General features: G+C 39.2%; 2 protein-coding genes and 1 pseudogene across 4 annotated transcripts in view; 2 read left to right on the top strand and 1 right to left on the bottom strand.

Moving 5' to 3' along the window:
- COL17A1 (collagen type XVII alpha 1 chain) overlaps positions 1 to 14869 on the bottom strand; it is an 84206-nt gene extending 69337 nt beyond the window's left edge. Inside the window, exons 1-2 of one of the 2 annotated variants that reach the window (XM_059398508.1) lie at positions 14757 to 14869; positions 14126 to 14286 (exon numbers count right to left, since the gene is read on the bottom strand). In XM_059398508.1, the coding sequence (XP_059254491.1) occupies positions 14126 to 14138 (13 nt within the window). In that variant the 5' untranslated portion in view covers positions 14139 to 14286; positions 14757 to 14869. The remainder of the gene's footprint in view (positions 1 to 14125; positions 14287 to 14756) is intronic. The other variant, XM_059398506.1, reaches the window with a different exon arrangement.
- Positions 9506 to 9618, top strand: LOC132017005 (U6 spliceosomal RNA; annotated as a pseudogene).
- Positions 14870 to 15660: 791 nt separating the features above from the next.
- SFR1 (SWI5 dependent homologous recombination repair protein 1) lies at positions 15661 to 20203 on the top strand. 2 transcript variants are annotated; one of them, XM_059398510.1, is made up of 4 exons: positions 15661 to 15794; positions 17165 to 17286; positions 17911 to 18321; positions 19576 to 20203. In XM_059398510.1, the coding sequence occupies exons 2-4, from the start codon at positions 17191 to 17193 to the stop codon at positions 19765 to 19767; spliced, it is 699 nt and encodes a 232-aa protein (XP_059254493.1). In that variant the 5' UTR covers positions 15661 to 15794; positions 17165 to 17190; the 3' UTR covers positions 19768 to 20203. The 2 variants fall into 2 exon arrangements, with proteins under 2 accessions (XP_059254493.1, XP_059254492.1); XM_059398509.1 differs by lacking the exon at positions 15661 to 15794 and adding an exon at positions 16375 to 16600.
- Positions 20204 to 21276: the final 1073 nt, after the last annotated feature.

A 21276-nucleotide genomic window follows, 5' to 3' on the forward strand; every position in this document is an offset into this window, starting at 1 on the left:
TGGGATCAAGCCCCACATTGGGCTCTCTGCTTGGCAGGGAGCCTGCATCCTCCTCTCTCTCTGCCTGCCTCTCTGCCTGCTTGTCATCTCTCTCTGTCAAATAAATAAAAATAAAAATAAAAAAAGCCTAGGATCATTAAATATCAATCTAATCCTTTCCAGTGTTTTGGTTTAGCAGAATTAGTGTTATAATGAGACCACACTAGTGGTCTATATAATTTATATAATTATATAATTTCTATATAATCTTGCTTAAAATGTTGTAAACCCATCCTGCCTCATGATAACTATGAGCTGCCTTTGATGTTATTCTTGACTTTGGATTTCATTAATTCTGTTTATGAACTGCATTTATATGACATGCTTTTTTTGGTTGTTTCTGAACACATTTGAGTGTTATCTGCTTTCTCTTCTTCTAATATATAATCAACACTCCAGTATGTTGTTCTCAATGACTGAAAAGTGGATTTCTCTCTTATGCAGTGCTCATAACCATACATCCAACAAAATTCACTCTAAGAGGGACACCTGGGTGGCTCAGTTGGTTAAGCCGCTGCCTTCAGCTCCAGTCATGATCCCAGGGTCCTGGAATCAAGTCTCTCATTGGGCTCCTTGCTCAGCAGGGAGCCTGCTTCTCTCTGCCTCTGCCTGCCACTCTGTCTGCTTGCACATGCTCTTTGACAAATAATAAATTAATAAATTAATTCACTCTAAGACCAAAATGCAGTCATTAGATTTTCCTCATTAGTCCTGAGTATTTACTGGAAGCCACACTACATGCTTCTATGTGAACAAAGGCAGGTGAGAATAGTTACCTTCTTTTCCTGTCATGATATTAGTCACTTCTGAGGTGCTTCCCTGAGGAATGCAGGGGGAGGAGTGGAGGGAAAATCTGCTGTCCAGACCCCTTCCAGGTTGAATATGTTCAATATTCACATATTAAGGAATACGAAGCCTTTTGGGATGACTGTGCCAGGAGTAAGAACTTACACATCCTGTCTTCAGTCTTGTGTTCATTCAGAGCATGGTTCAGTAATCCTCAGTGTGGGGCTGAGGGTTGACAGCCCATGGCAAGCCATGAAACATTATTATAGAATCTTTCACTGGGAACATTGACATATCTTCTAATTGCCAAAGACAAATGCAAGATAGGCTATCTCTGAAATTTCAGGCCTAGAAAGCAACTATTTTTGCCCAGTACTTGGTAATAAATCCTTAACTTGATGTTACATAACTTAAACCACTGGCTAATGACATAAAAAGAAGTTTATAACCTCTCTGGGAAATAGCTATAGTTATAAAGGAGACAAAATCAATCAGCAATGGGAAAGCATAATCATTATAGAAACTGTAGGAATTGAAAAGTAAAATTTAAAATCCATTCTACTGTAATGGTGGATACAATTCATTATACATTTGTCAAAACCCACAGAATATACATCACAAAGAATGAGCTCTAATGTAAACTATCCACTTTAGTTAAGAATAATGTATCAAGGGACGCCTGCGTGGCTCAGTTGGTTGGACAACTGCCTTCCGCTCAGGTCATGATCTCGGAGTCCCAGGATCGAGTCCCGCATCGGGCTCCCAGCTCCACGGGGAGTCTGCTTCTCTCTCTGCCCTTCTCCTCACTCATGCTCTCTCTCCCTGTCTCTCTCTCAAATAAATAAATAAACTCTTAAAAAAAAAAAAAAAAGAAGAATGTATCAATGTTGGCCTACAATTATAACAAATGTATCATGCTAATGATGCAAGATGCCAATAATAGAAGAAATTGTTATTGGTGGGGAAAAAAGATGGGGGGAATATATGGGAACTCTGTACTTCCTGCTCCATTTTTCTGTAAACCTAAAAGTCTTCTAAAAAAAATAAGGTCTATTAATAAACAATTTTTCAAATTCAAAAGTATATATAATGCAGCTAATATGTAGAAATGCTTGTTGCTACCTCAAAACTTCTGGATTTGAAAAAGGAATAAATCTTGAATCATGAAGAGAAAGTAATTCATTTATGGGCGACTTGTCTTTTGTTTTCCTTGCTTTAAAAAAATAACACACAGGGCACCTGGGGGGGCTCAGTGGGTTAAGCCGCTGCCTTCGGCTCAGGTCATAATCTCAGGGTCCTGGGATCGAGTCCCCCATCGGGATCTCTGCTCATCAGGGAGCCTGCTTCCCTCTCTCTCTCTCTCTCTGCCTGCCTCTCTGTCTACTTGTGATCTCTGTCTGTCAAAGAAACAAATAAAATCTTTAAAAAAAACCACACACATAGAGAAAGGTATACAAATTATAATAATGCAGCTTAATGAATAATCACAAAGTGAACATATCCTCATAACCACCATTTATGGCAACAAATAGAACATCACTAGCCCTTAGCAACTCTGCTTTTCAGGAACTTTCAGTACCATAAGTTAATTTTGTGTGTTTTTGAAATTATTAAAATGGAATTATATGATACATAATCCTTTGTGTATGACTTCTTTTGCTCAACATTATGTTTATAAGATTCATCCACATTGTCATGTATAATACTGTGCAGCTTTCCACTGTAGGAATATACTACATGTTATTTCTATACTGATATTTGAATTGTTTCAGACTTCGAGTATTATGAAAAATTCTGCTACTTTCTTATACATGCCTTTTGTTGAACGTGTGCACAAAATGCCTGCTGGACCTACATCTCAGAGTGCACTCACTAGCTTATAGGACACGTACACATTTAACTTTAGTAATGAATGCCAGATAGTCCACAGGACAGGACATTCCCACTAGCAATGTCTAAGTGTTTCACTAACCAACCAAGAGTACACCAACACTTAGTATGGTCAGTCTTTTTCATTTTTGCTATTTTGGTAGGTCTGTAGTAGTATCTCATTGCGGTTTTATTTTTAATTTCTCTGTTTACTAATGAGGTTTCCTACCTTTTCATGAATTTATTGGCCATTTGGATAGACCCTTTGGTGAAGTGCCTGTTCAAGTTTCATGACCGTTTTTTTTTTAAATTTTATTTATTTGAGAGAGAGAGTGCGTAAGCAGGAAGAGAGGCAGAGGGAGAGGGAGAGGAAGCAGACTCCCCACTAAGCAGTGAGCCCGACCATGAGGCTTGATCCCAGGACCATCCCAGAACTCCAGGATTATCACCTGAGCGGAAGGCATATATAGGCTTAACTGACTGAGCCAGCCAGGCACCTCAGTGCTATTTTTATCATAGGTCAAGTCTCTACTTCTACATGGGTACACTTTGGACTCTGCTTCATTGTTATGCATGGCTCTTTGCTCCAATTTCACACTGCCTAGATATCATGCTATCTTGATATCAATAAGATATCAACAACTTGTTCTCTTTGTTTTTCTTTTTTCAATGCATCTTGGATGTTCTTGGGCCTTTGGATTTCTGGTTAAACTTTACAATGAACCTGTAAAACACACCCATATACACAAACATCTGCTAAGAATTTTTAAAAAATGAAATTGCACAAAATCCATATACCAATTTGAGGGAACTCAATGTCTTTAAAATGCAGTCTTCTAATTAAGGAGCCCTTGTCTACATCTCCATTTACTAAGGTCTATCAGTTCTTAAAGTAATGCTAGATGGCTGCATATATTTTATAGTTTATATGCTTTATAAACATACAGTTAGTATGTCTTAATGTTTATAGTTTATACGCATATATGTTTTATAAGTTTATATGTTCCATAATTTTATAGATTATACATTTCATAGTTTTCTGTGTAGAAGTTTTACGTCTCTCCTGGATAGTAATGTTTTTGATCCTATTTGAAATAATGTTTTTAAAAATTTCATTTTATAAGCTTAATAGATTTTTTTTTTATAATTTTGACCCTATGTGTAGTAATCTTGCTATATTCTCATATTATTTAGAATAATTTATTTGCAGATTCTTTTGGATTTTCTTTATAGTCAGTCACATCATCTGCATATATTTTGTTTTTTCTTTCTAGTCCTTCTATATTTTCTTTTTTTTTTTTTTTTTTTTTTTTAAAGATTTTATTTATTTATTTGTCAGAGAGAGAGAGCGAGCGAGAGCGAGCACAGGCAGACAGAGTGGAAGGCAGAGTCAGAGGGAGAAGCAGGCTCCCCGCAGAGCAAGGAGCCAGATGTGGGACTCGATCCCAGGACGCTGGGATCATGACCTGAGCCGAAGGCAGCTGCTTAACCAACTGAGCCACCCAGGTGTCCCAAGTCCTTCTATATTTTCTTTCCTTCTTTTTTGCTTTGTACTTTTTAATAAGAATTACATCATCACTCAGAACGATGAATAGAAATAGTAAGCATTCTTAGTATTCTCAATTTTAAAGGAAAAGTTTTCAACATTTCACCATTATATTTATTATAGTTTTTAAATTAAATACTTTATAGGTAAGTTTTTAAAAATTACTAATTTGCTTTTACTTAGCATGAATTAATGTTGAACTTTATCTAAATGCTTTTTATTAACCATCTATTTAGATGGTCATATGATTTTTTTTTTTTTTTGGCCAATATGGTGAACTATGTTGACTATCAAGGGCTAAAATAGCATTATACTCCTGTAATAAGCCCATTTTGGTTATTTGCCTTTTATATTTTGTGATTTGATTTGTTTGTTTAAGAATAAAAAATATTAAGATTCTAATTCCTTAAACTCAAGGTTGTCAGAGTGTAGAAAAAAATTTTATGGACTAAAGGATTTGCTTGTGGTATATTCAGCAATATCAGGGCTCACATAGCTACAGTAAGAGAGCTGTCCAAGAAATTCTTCCAAGAGCATTCTAAATTTACCCTGTTTAAAGCTAAGGCTAACCATCAAGCTTTACTTATAAACCCAACTGTGGTCTGGGTACAGAAGCCTTAGGAAGAGAGACTGTTCCTCCTAATTTTTGTTAGGGCTTCAGATTCACTTCACAGCAAAAAAGCCAGCCCTTGAGATAAGCTGTTAATAAAAAATACCTTCTATGTGAAGCATTACTTGCAAAAATGAAACTTGATTCAAACAGAAGTGTTCATCTAGGCCTTCAGTGGTATAAAGTATCTGGAGACGCCTAGACTTGGGTCTCAGAATTCATGCCATACTCTTTGAGCCATTTTATTTATGTCTTGATAATTAGATTTCCAAATCCTTTTCTTCTACGCCCCTGAATTAACATGGAAGACCTAGTGAGAGAATCATGATGGAAGAAGTAATGCTGAGCCACCCTGTCAGAGGAGGCTGCCCCAGGCTATTCAGCAGACTGGCCTCCTACCGTCCTTGTTAATCAGTTCTGCCAGTCAATACCTAGGAACGTGCTAGATTCATCTACTTATCAAGAACAAGCAATCAATATGTCACTCTGAGCCTCAGAGGATTTCTGAGAGGAAGATGAGTCAAGAAGTAGTCATTTGTGTTTTCTGAAGTTTGAGCAGCTAGTTGAATAGCGCTGGCTGTTCTCTCCTCTTGGGGATGACTAGTATAGAGCGTGGGCTAAAGCAGGACGTGTTTCCTCTATGTTTCCCATTTCTTCTTACTCTCACTCTTTAGGACATCCTCGTATATAGTGACTCTAGGAGATATAGATGTACTTATCCGTTCATAGCGTGTAGCACAAGTAACAAGTGTAACTCTTGTTAAACTAAGATTTCAGTTTTTTAAGATAGTGTTCCTTTAATATAAGAAGGGGGTTAGGTGATAAATAGTGGGGCTCTCCATGGATATTTTAGTAGTCTTAAGTGTGGCCTAAAACCCAGGACTCTCTAGTTTCAAACAATAACAGATCATGGAATTCTGCAAGTGGTCAAGCATGGGGGTGACATGGGCTCTTTGTGGAACAAAATAAAATAAAGCTATATTTTGTTTTGTCATACAAACTAAGAACATATCAAGAAAAATGACCAAAGTCTTTTCCCCAAGAAATCCCAAAACTTCTATTAAACAAATATTTGTTAAATTTTGAGTAAACATTTAAATCAGTTTACTGATGTTTCTTCTTAATATTCCTCTGCTACCTATTCATTTGTTATCTGTTGTCCATTAGCAGACAAAAAAGTGTTAAGAAGAGTGAATAGAAAAAATTATAATTGGAAGCATCTTATATCTTTATTTTTTTCTGCAAATTTAGAAAAGATCACCCTAATTTCGATTTTACCTGTAAAACACCTTGAACTAGCTCATGGAACAGCATTGTTCTACTGGAGCACAATTTGAGAAAATTTGGCTAAATGAAAGATGAGAAAAGCTCTCTGATCAAGTCGCTCTCTTGTCCTGCCCCTGACAATTGTCCCCATCCGCAGCTTTAAGGTAACTACCACCAGTATCACTACCTTCACCACCATTATGTGGAGAGTAACTATCTGGAAAGTTGCATATTAAACACTTTATCTGCATCATTATAATTCATAAAGTAGATATTATTACCTCATTTGATAAATGATTTGAAAGACAGAGAGAGAGGGGAGGGGCAAAGGGAGAAGGAGAGATTCCCAAGCCAACTCCAAGCTGAGCACAGAGCCGAATGCAGGGCTCAGTTTCACAACCCTGAGATCATGCATGACCTGAGCTGAAATCAAGAGTCAGATGCTCAACAACTTGAGCCATGCAGGTGCCCAGTTTATTAAAGGATATGATAAAGAATACAGATGAATAGCTAGATGAAAAGATGCATAGGGTGAGATCTGGGAGGGTCCCTAAGCAGAAGGGTTTCTGTCCCTGAGGAGTTGGAATGTATCACTCTCCTCGTACATGAAGGTGTTCACCAACCTGGAAGCTCTTCAGATGCCGTACCATTGGGAATTTATGGAACCTTCCTCACATAGACATGATCGATTATTAACTCTGTTTCTAACCCCTCTCCCCTCTCTAGAGAAGTGGTTGGGAAAGGGTGATGTCTGAAAATTCCCAACTTCTAATCATGACTTGGTCTTTTTGGTAACCAGCCCCCAACAATAATCCAAAGAGTGCAGTGAAAATTCTGCCTGCTGTTAATATTCCCCCATCCCTTGCTCTATTAGGCAACCACCCTGTAACTTTCTCTTCTTACTTCAGGATTTTCACCTTTTGAGTGACTGATTTAAAAATTAATCATTTATCCTTAAGTTTATCCATTCAGAACACACTTATTGAGCACCTATGGTAAGCAACAAAATTTAACAGAAGCGAGGACATGAGTTCCAGAAGATGACAGTAAAAATGAGCAGACCAACCAGGAGTGTTTCCTGCCATGGCAAGTGGCAGATAGTGAGTTAGCCTGAAGCCCTAGGGCTGGAGACTGGGACTCTGATGATATGGGAGGGCTTCTGAGGCAAGAAAGGTCATTGAAGGGAAAAAGAAAAAAAAAATCCTCCATATAATAAATTTCCCCAGGGCTCAAACTGATGGAATCTATGTGATAAATACGGACGTGTCCAATTTGTCTTTGTAAATTCCTTAAAAAAATATTTACTTTTCCACATTTAGCACCTAGCACATCTTCCAGAGTGTCTGTTTAATTGTCGTTTGTACATGGATTTTTATCTGTAAATTTAATTTTCTGTGAACTGAGTAATGGTGGGAACTGGTTAATTTCAGGTGGACCAAAATGTACCCAAACTGGAATGAGAAAACCTCAGAGCTTGGAAAGATTACTCTTTTTTCTACAATTCATAGTTGAGAAAACAGAGACCACAGAATTTAAATGAATCTGTCGGAGTCACACAGCACGTTAGTTGTTAGTAGCAGGGTCAGTAAAGGACTCAGCTGCTCTGATTCAGTCCTATACTCTGTGCAGCCCTATTTCCAGGAGAATGAATGAATCAGAGAAAAACAGGTGTAAACATCAATGTGTATCATTTGTATTCATCCAAAGTTGTATTCAAACAAAAATCCCAAATGACTTTTCCATTTTCCCCAATTTAAACTGACAACCCATGATTATGTCATATGTAAGCAACCTCACCTTCACAGTTTGTGACCACAGCCCATTTCTTCCCCAACTCACTGCACACAACAACGAAACTCAACAATGAAAAGGTTTGGAATGTTAAAGAAAATTGAAGCAAGGTCTGTGGCTTTACAGCCTTACTCATTTAAAATTTTACCTACTATAAAATGTGGCTTATCTAATTTACAAGATATAATCAGTTTTACCCTGATTATTATAATACTGCATAAGTCTTAAGAAAGTATAGGTATATCTATAATGCATGTTTACATCTTTATTAATTATAAAATCTTAAACTTCCATAATCCTTTTTATTCAATAGTATCAAAGGCCTTAAAGAACATGAGGTATGTATTTCTCATTAAGAAAGAAGTTATTATTTTCTCAGAATATAGTCCCAGTGAATATGCCCAGGTTTCATGGTGTTTGATCTGCATTTGGACCTCAAAATCCAGGTTAAATTTGCAGCATAACCTGCAGTATGGCATAACCAAGCCTAGTAATCAGTAATAAGTTATTTTTAAAAATGTTTTTTTTTTAAAGATTTTATTTATTTATTTGACAGAGAGAGATCACAAGTAGGCAGAGAGGCAAGCAGAGAGAGAGAGGAGGAAACAGGCTCCCTGCTGAGCAGAGAGCCCGACTCGGGACTTGATCCCAGGACCCTAAGATCATGACCTGAGCCGAAGGCAGTGGCTTAACCCACTGAGCCACCCAGGTGCCCTAAAAAATGGTGTTTTAAATACAAGAATTTTATTCTCCTTAAGGGCAAGAAACATATAGTAAAGATATCTTCCTCCCCCCCTTTTCCTCTCATTGTTTCTTCTCCTACAAAATTCTTGGCACTGAATTTTGAACTCTTGAGGATGGGTTCAGTTATCAATGTAGTGATCCAGGAAAGTTTCCTAGAATCTTAGCTTGAGCAGTTATTGATGGGTTCATAAAGCTTGCCTTCAGAGCTTCTAAATAGTATGCAAATGTTCAATTTTAGCTTTTTAGTGCAGACCTATGATGGTTCAACTTATGATTGCTCAGCTCTACCATGGTGCAAAAGCGATATGCATTCAGTAGAAACCATAAAAATAAAGACTCTTAAACTTACAGTTTTGAATTTTGATCTCTACTATGCAGTGACAGGGAACCCCAGCTCGCAGCCAGCCATGCAGCCATGAGGGTAAACAACTCCTACACTTAAAACTATTCTGTACCCATACAAATCTTCCCTTTTCAGTATTCTGTCTACCCTTTTCAGTATTCAGTAAATTAGATGAGATATCCAACATTTTATTATGAAGTAGAGGACTTTGCCCAAGTGTAGGCTAATGTAAGTGTTCTGAACACATTTGATTCAGGCTAAGCTAAGCTAGGATATTTGGTAGTTTAGGTGTATTAAATGCATTTTTGACTTAATGATATTTTCACTCTACAGTGGGTTTATCAGGATGTAACTCCACCATAAGTAGAGGGAGATTTATATTCTCATTTGTCCACATAATTCTAAGCTGTAGACTTTCAAACCTGTAATAATATGCTATTTTCACTCCCTAAAGTCAAGTCACTTCAGGTACCGGCTCACTACATCCACGGTTTGATATCAGTGAATTTTCGTGCTCGCTTCGGCAGCACATATACTAAAATTGGAACGATACAGAGAAGATTAGCATGGCCCCTGCGCAAGGATATCAGTGAATTTTCTTTTTCTGAAATGAATTCTCTTCTTAAGAGTTTATTTTGGGAACTTAATCCCATTCTCAGCACAGAAGAATTCTATTTAGGTTGAGGCGATCAGCAAGTCTGATTCTTTCAAACTATAAACATGGAAATACACATAGCAGATTACATTGGTGGGTAAAATTGGTTTGATTAGGATTGATTCATCCTGAAAATTAGTGACTGAAAATAAATTGCTATCCCTATAGACAGTTACTGGAATGAAACAAAGTTAGCTAAACAAACCTAAGGGAAACAGCTCTGAGTAAAGATAATATGTACTGGTGAAGCTGCTTTTTTAAAAAAGAGGAACATCTTGCCAAAGGTTCAAACTCATTCCTTTTGGGGCAGCTTAATTGCACAAGCTTTATGTTAATTATTGTTATGTTAAAGATTTGGCATCTTTACAAAAATCTTAAACTTGTACATGCAGGTTTAAAGTACCCTATTCCAATGGCCCAGAGTTAGGCTAGGAAAGCATTTCAGATAATGGCAACCTACAGTAATGCTTTTTTTTTTTTTTTTTAACCTATGGGCAGTTTATAATTTATAGTTTCATAGGAATTTGCTTAACAAATGTGGACGTGATTAGTTGCCTGCCTTCCAAAACCCAAGCCTGTGTTCTTTGGTATCATGGTATGCTATCTACCCAATGACAGGCTTTCAAAAGTCTGAGAAGACCATGTTTTTTGATGAGTGTTATCCCTGCATTTGGTGTGAATTTCACTCACAGTAGATCTTTGGTAACATAGAAGTTGAGTTTTCAATATCCAGCATTCATAGAAAAGCATAGATTCACAAGTTATAACACAGTATAAGGAAGAGGGTAAGCAATGTGATGGAGGTAGACTAAACCATCATTCCCATGCACTGTGGACTACTGGAAAACAACTGAATGACCTTCTCTTGACTTAAGAATAAGATAAAAGGAAAGTCTGTAAATGGTTCTAAGGAAAGGATAATATGACTTACGATGTCACATCAAAAACTGAAAAATAACTGAGATAATATACTTGATAGCTGCTATAATAATAACCAGAGGGGCACGTAAGGGAAAATTTTGGGAGGTGGGAGGTTTGGGAAGTTTGAGTTAAAGGTCTACATTGTCGAAGGATAAGTATTATCTGTCTTAATTTTGTGTTAAGGACATTTAAATAGTTGAGTGAAGTCCTGGAGGACCAGGTCAGTGTGAATGTAGCCATGTTCTATGCTTCCTTCCCAAGATCTTATCCATGGGAAACACATATTTTCGCTATAAAAATATGGCAGTATCATTCGTCAGTTGAGGATCACCAGTATTATCATCAAGTTTCACACATTATTTTTTGGCGGCAACGGAGGTGTGACAGAGTGGAGAGTTGGGTAATGTTGATGTCACTGACAAGTTAGGCATGGTGTGGGGGACATGGGCGTGAGGGAGTCTTGGAGGTGCAGGAAAGAGGATCAAAGAAGAGAGGTCTTTGCTCAAGCCACCTCTCCCATCTTTGATTATGCCTCCCTATCGGATCCACCCTAGGGATTCCGATCTCTTGGTCAGGGGCTCTCTCTGCATTTGGAGGGTTTGGTACTGCTCATAAGGCCCATGATGAAAATCTAAGACATTTTTATGTTGCCTTTGGGAATGGTGGGAAAGGGGTGAAGCTTCAATCTTGCTGTCAGATCCTGAACTGGACCAGAAAATTCCTGATTATAGGCTGATTCACAGATTTTCTCTACTACTATGCTTATCATCAAAGTTGCCAAGGGGCTAGAAGAATATATGAAAAAAGATCAGTAGCATCCTAGAACATGGCAGAATTGTCTCTTCACTCTTTATTTTCCTGGTATCATGAGACATTCTTGCTTCTCCATCTAAAAGAAAGCTTTTATACTCTCAAGACTGAAAGAATAATGAGAGTCAAGGGTAGAAAACTACACTGACTTCTCTGCCAGCACTTCAAACAGATTTCAATACTGTGAAATTATCTTGGGAGTTGTTATCTCTCAAACTTCAGGTAGTTAAGGATGATTATAAGACATGTTCTGTTGCTTAAGGATTTGCTGAAATCTAATGCCTTTTTTTCCCCAAATGAATGCAGCAGTGACATTTGAGTTAATTAAGGATCTGAGAAAGATGTCGCCTTTAGCTATACTTTTATTACCATTACCTTTCCACAGTCTAACTCCTGTGCCACGACCCTCCCTCCCACACACACCCTACCCCCTTCCTCACCATTATTAATCTAACCTGAATCACTCTATTCTTCTCCAAGAGAACACACCCCAGTGACAGCAATGAATCACAGATGCTCTTGCTCCTCTAGTCTCTAATAGACTTGACAAAATGCCAGGTCTAATAAAATAAAAGGACAGGAACACCAGGTGAAAGGAGCTCTTTAGGTTCTTGTTCAGTATATGACCCTCAGTATTAGTTACCAGATAAGTTTTCTAGTTGCCCAGTGGTGGGCAAGTTTTTATTACCCAAATGCTATTGACCCTCCCATGTCTTCACACTCTAAGTAGCCATCCTACTCAGTAAGGCAACCTCTCAGGGATGCCTAGTAGCTAAGTTAAGGGCTCTTTCATCTTGAGGTTGAAAATAAAATTGCTTTTGCTTAATGTAGCTAGAGAGAATTAAACAGTTTATCCACAAAGGTCACACTTGGATTTAAAAAAAAGTCTTCAGCAGTCTCTACAAATCAATCAATTATACGTTATAGAATTCCATAGGAGGTCTTTAAAGAAAAGAAATAGAAATAGTCTGTCAGTCACTTAAAGGGAAATGTATAAGATGACAACACTAAAACACATCTTCTTTACCATGGATAGGTCTGCAGGAGTTGAATTCATGGCAAGAGAAACATAGAGGAGAGTTTTTGATTTTCAACTTATATAGAAATGTCAGAAGAAATATTGAAAGCCACTTAAGAGAATTTAGAAGAGTTTTTGTGAGTGTTATAAATTTGTATTAAATTTTGCTTAACTTGCCCTAATGAACATTATAAATCAACTTAAGCATGTGGATTTTACATAATACCTCACCCAATTAGATTTTAATCATGTTTTACAAATTTATATTTATATTTATTTACTTTTTAAAAGATTTTATTTATTTATTTGACAGAGAGAGAGAGAGATCACAAGTAGGCAGAGAGGCACACAGAGAGAGAGGGGGAAGCAGGCTCCCTGCTCCCTGCTGAGCAGAGAGCCCGATGTGGGACTCGATCCCAGGATGTCCTGGCCGAAGGCAAAGGCTTAATCCACTGAGCCACCCAGGTGCCCCACAAATGTATACTTATATTTTTAGTTGTTAAAAAAAATCTATGGATACTAGGTATATCTACCTAATATAAAAATGGTATTAATACAGAAAAGTCAATGGAATGGAATTTAGGTCACTCTGAGATTACCGTTAAGATTTATAAAATAATGCTACACCTAAGAATTTTAAAATAAAGAAACCCAATGCAATGAAATTTTAAATTGTGCCTTAACCATGGTGTGTGTGTGTGGTTTATATGGAGAAAGAGAGAAAGACTATTTTCTTCTTGTCATTAAAAAAGAATAAAAAAGCCTCATAAAGATTTTTAGGCCTATGTCATCATCCCACTGACAATAATCACAGACTAAGGGAAGAAACATTCACCACTCCCTAATGAATAACAAAGTAGCTAACAGTAGCCTTGGGTATTGGAGAAATTTAAAAACACAGGGAAAGCCTGCCTTAGGTTAATATTAATTACTATTATCATAGAATTCTATTGTTCAAATTGTTCTCTATGGTAAAATAAGGAGCCCTTGCCTTTTGGCTCTCTAGGGTAGTGTTTTTCCCACCCTGAAAAATTTCAAATAACATACAATGTCCTTTTTCACAAACAACAAACTACTTACATAGATTTTGGGCACTTAAAGTCATGGAAGTGTTTGCGAGGCTTTATCTAAAGATAAAATGAAAACTGTATGAGGGCTATATTCCAGATTCCTTATACCAAGTCGAGAGTGGAAGCTATGTTTCCACTTGTGGATGTCACTGGAGTAAGTAAAATACAAACTTAAATGTGGGAAGATCGTTCAGTTGTAACAACACATAGAAGCCAGAGATGTAGGTCAAAAACCGCACATTTCTAAAATACAGGTTTTTCTGAATAGTTATTCTGAAGTTCTTTGAAAATCTGGCCAAAACAATCCCATTTAATATAGCAGTTCACATAATAAGCAAGTCAGAACATCTGCCAGGCAAGATGTTGTTTTCCTTTATGCAGCCAGCAAAAACACAGCTCTAAGCTTGGGCTGTCCTGATAAAAGGATTTTGGAGCAGCTGATTTTAGAGAATCATAAAAACAACCCAACCTTATGCCCCAAGGTATAAAGAATATGCAGAGTCTGCATTGTGCTTCTAGTGTCAGGACAAATCAGTCTGCTCTTTTCAGCGTGAGTAACTGATGCCAATGGATGAGTTCAGGGAGAAATAAATGTACAGACAGACCTGTGGCTTGATGTGGTAACACTTGTGTCAGAAAATCATGAGTTTGGGGTACCTGGGTTGGTCATGGTTAAGTGTCTGCTTTTGGCTCCAGTCCTGGTTCCAGGTCCTGGGATCCAGCCCCCTCGGCTGGCTCCCTGCTCAACTGGTAGTCTGCTTCTCCCTCTGCCCTGGCCATTCCCTCTGCTTGTGTTCGGTCAGGTGGGTAAATAAAATCTTAAAAAAAAAAAGAAAAGAAAATCGTGAGTTCTCTCTTTCATTTTGTAAATTCCTTGAGGTTAATTTACTCAATTTTTTAAAATTTAGAAGGGGAATATATATTAATTATATATGGAGCCACCAAGTTTTCTGCTACTTTCAACTTAAATTGTGTGCGGTTTTATGGATTACAGCATCTTTAAAAAATCTGGCCTTTTTGGGGGAGATAAAGCAGAAGGATAAAAGAATTACCATGCATACTGTTATATCAATTAAGGAATGGTGAATATAGAAGCATTTATAAAATAACAATTATGGAGTGGGTCCTAAATATCTACTGCTGTTTTCCTTGCCCCTCATGAATTCTCATTTAATCCTCCAATCCCTAGGAGGTTGATATTATTATACCTGTTTTTACAGATGAGGAAACCCGGGCATAGAGACACTACTTGACAAAGCATATAAAATAATGGTGTCAGGATTCGAACCTGGGCAAATCGCCTCCAAGGTTTAGGTCCTTAATCACTGCACGGGGTTGTCTTCAGTTTCTCTGGATCTGACTACTTAGGGCTCAGTTAATTCCTCAGGGTCCTGGCACCTCTAAGCTATTAGCTCTTTGCAAAGAGACAGTATCAACGTTTAAAATGGACATTCAGGGTGGGTGGGTGGGGACATTCAGGTCGCCTGGGTGGCTCAGTGGGTTAAAGCCTCTGTCTTCCGCTCAGGTCATGATCCCAGAGTTCTGGGATCGAGCCCCGCATAAGGCTCTCTGCTTGGGGGCAGCCTGCTTCCTCCTCTCTCTCTCTCTCTCTGCCTGCCTCTCTGCCTACTTGTGATCGCTATCTGTCAAATAAAGGAATAAAACCTGAAGAAAAAAAAAAAACCATTCATTAGGTTTTAAACACCAGCTCCTTAAAATTCCCAACTTCCAGGTGACTCAGAAATTACTAATTGTCGTTCCCCAAACCCAGCGCTCCACCCGATTTATTTAACTTTGTTGTTGCGCAGCAACCGAACATTGCTACCAGGAAGCGAGGTGGTTTTTTTTTTTTTTTTTTAATGTTTTATATTTAAAAGTAATCTCTACAGCTAAGGCGGGGCTCGAACTCAGCTCCCCCCGCCCCCTCCTCCTCAAGACGTTCGCTCTTGCGGCAGATCCGGCAAAGGCCCCGCAGGACGACGATTTTCGACGAAGGCGCTGCCCAGTATTCAGCAAGGGCTAGATCTGCCTCCAACATCTGGATTCTGGAAAAAACAGAAACAAACATCTGAATTCAGACCATTCAGTGATTGGTCTGCTTCCCGTGTAGCCCAAAGGGGTTGGACCCAAATCTGACCAGACTTGAAGCCAAGCTACAGAATCTAAATGTGGGGGTAGATGCGGTAGAAAACCTGTGAGAGAAGCGCCGTTTGCGACATCAGTGACTGGAGAAGAGCTCGACCCATCCGCCGGGCCTCTTGGAGCGATGTCTAACATGTCGGATTCTCTCAACAGGCCGGCTAAGCCAGCGCTCTCCTCTTCTGAGGTCTCTGCTTTACGAGAGTTTAGCGCCCTACATTTAACCCGGAGCCCGGTCTGCGGCTTCGGGTCCTGCCCGGTGTGAAGACGGAGGTTTCGTGGGGGGGGGGGGGGGGGGGGGGGGGGGGACTGGGGGGGGGGGGGGGGGGGCAGCGAAGACAGGAAAACCTAGGGAAGGGGGAGGGGCACGCCCAGGCGTAGTTCACACACACAAAAACAAGGAAGGCAAGGCCTGGAAAGAGGAGGTGGGGGAAAGCCGGGAAGAGAAGCGCAGCGCACTGAAAATCCACCCGTCTGGCGTTCAGTGACTCTGCCCGGCCCGCCCCCAACGCGGCTGAGGCTCGCGGCCGCGCGCAGACAGCTGCCGTTAACCCTCCGCCGTGCTCCGCCCTTGGGCGGAGCAGAGCGGAGAACGTCAGTCCACCGGGCCAATCACGCGTCTCTACGGACCTCGCGTGACCCCGCTCGGCCTCCGCCTCCTCGCGGTCTCCGGAGGCCGCGCGTGCGGGCGCGCGCCGTCTCGCCGCTCTAGTGCGCCCAGCCCCGCGGAGCTGCGCGCGTCGGTCAATTCAGCCAATCGCGCGTCTCTTCCGCCTCTCGCGCGGTCCCGCCCCGCCGGGGCAGCGCGCAGGTTCTGTGCTCTGGGGATGGCGGAGGGTGGTGGAGTCTCGGCTAGTGAGTGGATATCTGAGAGAGTGGGGCTGCTTCGGATGTCTGTGGTGGCGTCGAGTAGAGCTCCCTTTCTGCGGTCTGGGGGCGAGAGTGAGCTGGACTCTCTGGAGGGCTAGTGTGGGTGTTCTGCAGTGATGGGAGGTAGGAAGCAGCTCCCCTTCATACCCCATTACAGTGGACGCCTTTGAGGAAGACGGCTTAAGCCAACTCTTTTCTAGGGTCTCTTCGCCACTTAAACGACACACACGGGCGTATGTTTATCTGCGCTTGTGTTCCTTGTTCGTCAGGCCTGAGTGGTCATTGGCGCTAGTCACACAGCTTTGTAGGGTTTAAGGTACTGTGACACGTCTGATGATGTTTTTCGAGTCAAGATTTCGGTTGTATTTCATTATAAAGCCGGCGTAACGAAATTAAAGAATTCCCGAAGAATTACAGAATTATTCTCGCTACCCCCAAATGGCGGATTTATGTGAAATGCTTATTTGTCCTGAAAAAAAAACCAGGAGTCACGTGGACCAACAGTCTTACTTAGGAAAGTAAACGGGAAACTGCAAAAAGAGCAACAATGAATCACAACTAAGTGAAGTTGTTGCTGGCGTATTTGTGGATGTTATGTGCACCAGAGTGAAAAGTTCTTTCACAAAAACTTAATATATCGCCTTATCAGTTAGTTTTATTTACATTCTGATTTTTTTTTTTCTCTAGAGGTAGGCGAAGATTTCATTTCCAAGATGGAAAGCCCGTCCGACTCAGCTGCGACTTTACCTAGCACTCCACGGGCCTGCGCCAGCCCACCATCTCCCCGTACAAGCAGTTTAAGAAAACAAGTATGAATATCTTCGTTCTTTCGCTGGAGCTACTGTATTTCTACGTATTGTGCCAGTAGTGGGTTTAATTCTACAGAAAAATGTCAGATAACGTAATGTGTAGATCAGTAAATAGATAACCGAACTGTTAAATAATTTTAGGTCTTTATCCTAAGATAATCCCCGCCCCCTCCACTCCCCCCCCCCCCCCCCCACGCCATTTTCATCTTGAATCAGTTATTTTCATTTAGTTTTGATCAGGTTACTACAAAATTCCAAATTGAGGATGTTTGAATCTGCAGTATTCTGAAGGTCTTTGGTGGAAGGGATCTAGGTCTTTTACTTAATTTTTAACTGAAATAATCATTAGCGTCAGGAATGTGCTAGTTGCTGAACAGATATTTGTGATGACAAGGATAGGGGTCTCAACACTGTTTTAGAAGGGTTCTGACGTTTCTAAAACAAAAATGAAATTAACAGGGCTTGCAGGAATTACATTTTGTGGCGGTTACTTCAGATAAGTGGAGATACAAAGCCATCTAGTGGTGTCAACCACTTCTGTCAAATAAATACAAGGTTTTTATTATTAGTGGGTTTGTTTACACAGGAATGTTTTTCTTGATTAATGTTTTGTGCTTTTTTCAGCCTATGAGTGCAACACTTAGAGAACGATTGAGGAAAACTAGATCTTCATTTAATTCCCATTACAATGTGGTAAAACGGCTTAAAGTAGAGAATGAAGAAAACGATCAGACTTTTCCTGAGAAACCAGCATCTTCAACAGAAGAAAACTGTTTGGAACTTCAGGAAAATTTTAAACACAAAGATGGTGAATTCAAAGAAAGTACATATTTGAAAAATACCTTCAAGAATATCAGTGCGTGTGAATCTAAGTCTCTTGATACTGAGTCATGCAGTGATCTCCAGAGTGACTTTGTGAATGAGGAACTTCCCAAACAGGGACTAAGTGAAGAAAGAACAAAATTGATGAAGCAGATTGAAGAGAAAGAAGACCTTCTTCGGAGGCTAAAACTGGTCAAAATGTATAGATCAAAGGTGAGAATAATTTCAGAACCACTTCTTAATATTTAAATAAGCGATAGGAAAGTAATTTCAAAGAGAAAATATTTAAGCATAATAAGCAATAAGCCATACATTGAGAAACCTGGCTCCCAACAACTGTAACTCAAATGTAAGTCATAGATTTCGAGTAGAAGAGGCTCCTACACACCAGATACAACTTTAGAAAGTCCCAGCTCTCATTTAATATGCAGTTGAAGTTTTTCTCTCTAGTTTCCAGCCTGTAGCAATATTAGTATCAAATGATAGAATCCAGTACAGTGAGAACAAAAGTGACAGCTGCCAGTGAATGATTAAAAAAGCTAAAAATAGACCACAAAGTACAATAAAAAATATATTTTTTAAAAGATTTTATTTATTATTTATTTGACAGAGATCACAAGTAGGCAGAGAGGCAGGCAGAGAGGGGGAAGCAGGCTCCCTGCTGAGCAGAGAGCCGGATGCAGGGCTCGATCCCAGAAACCTGGGATCATGACCTGAGCTGAATGATGGCAGAGGCTTTTAACCCACTGGGCCACCCAGGCACCCCAATAAAAAATATTTTTAGTAATAGTTTGTGTTCTTCCAGCTTATTCAAATGTTCCAGGTACTTGATTTGATAAAACAACAAATACAAAGTAGGTCTTTAGATTTCATCTGGGCATTTGGGAGAAGATAACCTTTACTGACCTGGGTTACTCATGTATATGTAGTGGCTCCTTCCCCAGCAGCGTGGTATAAATGGTGGAATATTAGATCTGATATGCTGTCTTGAATTTTTAGAATTTTTCTAAATGTAACTACCCGGGATTTATGAGATAGAGAGTGATGTTGGAAATACAAAGTTGAATATTTTAATTTATATTAATTGAATATTTTCATTTTTAAAAAGTATAGCTATAATACTACATATAATACATATGTACAATACATATAAAAAGTACATGTAATATAATGTTTTAATCTATATTGTTTCTTCTCTACATAGTTTTGCCCTATTTTATGATTTGATTTGTCCCTGAGGGTAAAGATGGTCCAGAGGTTGGACCAAACAAAATAGCCATAGAACTCAATTTGAGTGTCATTGCAGTCATTCTACTTAAAACCGTCTTACTTTTTCCTGGGTAGAAGTCTCAATCCTGACCAAGTATGTTACTCTTTAAACCTACGCATTTACTAATTTTAAAACTTTTATTAAGTTAAAATAGATGCTTAGCTAGGTATTGACTTATTTTTTTTTTTCTCTTTTAGAATGACCTGTCTCAGTTACAGTTGTTAATACAGAAGTGGAGAAGCTGTAGCCAGCTGTTGCTTTATGAGTTGCAGTCAGCCATGTCTGCGGAGAACAGGAAACTCAGCCTTACTCAGTTGATAGACCACTATGGGTTAGACGATAAGTTGCTACACTATAACAGAAGTGAAGAAGAATTTATGGATGTTTAATTCATAATTATTTCCCCAGAATATTTTTGAGAATGATAAGTTAAAAGATACTTAATACATTTTAAAAGGAAGGTAGAAACCATTATGTAAATATAAAATAAGATCTAAAATGAAAATTTAGTAGTCTGGATAAATTTGCCAAAGAAAACTTCATATTTAAAGAAATGTGAAAAAAAATTAAATCATGTTTAAAAAATAGTTTGGTCATTTCTGTAAGTCAATTTTAATATATTGTTTATTGTGGTAAAAAAGTTCTATTTTTTTTTAAGGTTTTATTTTAAATGTTAAAAAATAGTTCAGTCAGGTGAATGTCTAAACCTAAAGTGGTCTAAAAATGCCTGTCTCCTAAGTTTATGGACCGTGTTTCTATCCATTTACCACATACTTCCATCTGGATGGTGTAGCAGGTAATTAAACTTGTCCATATGTCATTTTATTCTTCCCTGTCTTTTCAAATTTGTTTATTCTTCATCTCATTTAGTGAAATGACCATCTGCCTCTTAAAAACAACATATCCTCATCGCCCCCTTTCAAGGCATACAAGGTCCTTCACATTTATCATCCATTCAGTTCATAGTGACTCCTCAGCTAGAAAGCCACTTTCATAAGGCTGTGTTTCGGGCTGCTATATTGTACAAAGTTTACCTCTCCTTGTGGTTGTGCACAGAAATATGACCCAAGCTGGCTCAGTCTGAGAATTGGAATTGTGCTCAGGAAAAGAAACCCCATCTCTTTTTGTGGCTAAAGCTATTGTAGGCAAATTTGGAAGCACAAAAGCTGGTGTGCTAGAAGGATAGTATGTGCCCTTATTAAGAAAGGCCAAGATGTTAGATGGAGAGAACTTGGTGGATCAGTGGCTTCCTGGTTCTATCCTCCAGTCCTTCCTGAGGGCCTTCTAGATTTCTGCTTTTGGGTTAAAGGCTAAAACAGCTTTACTTAGTTAAAAAAAATCCTGAAAGAAAGTACTTTTCTACTAGTAGATAAAGAGCCACTACCCTGAGGCCCCTCCTCCAAGCATACCCTGTTTTTGGCCCAGTCCCATCCCATGATCTAACAAATCAATATTTGACCTAGCAGGACATTAAGATGGCTGCTTTTGCATCCATTATAATTGTTAGTGTCCATACTGGTACTACTCTTCCCCCTTGCCAAACATTCCCCTCTTACCATACACAAATTCCTACCTTCTAGACACTGGTATTGTCATTAGATGCCATGAACCCAAGAGGACTGACCCAGGCCTAACATGGGCCTCTGACCCTGAGATTTCTAGATGGGTATCCCTAGGAAGCTGTGCTGTTGGGAGCCTATCAGCCTCCATTGCTGCTTGCTGCACAGCTAGAAGGTGTAAATGTGGCATGGGAAGTGGTTTCCCTAGTGATGGTGCTGGTATTTGGTTGCAGCTACTTATTGTTGATTAGCACATCCCTGGAGTCACCCTCACATGTCCACTTGGAGGAACTATAGCATCAGTGGGACTCGAGTTCTGGGAGAGTTGGGGAGAGCAGT

This window comes from Mustela nigripes, chromosome 4 (genome assembly GCF_022355385.1).
Source record: "Mustela nigripes isolate SB6536 chromosome 4, MUSNIG.SB6536, whole genome shotgun sequence".
Lineage (NCBI taxonomy): Eukaryota > Metazoa > Chordata > Mammalia > Carnivora > Mustelidae > Mustela > Mustela nigripes.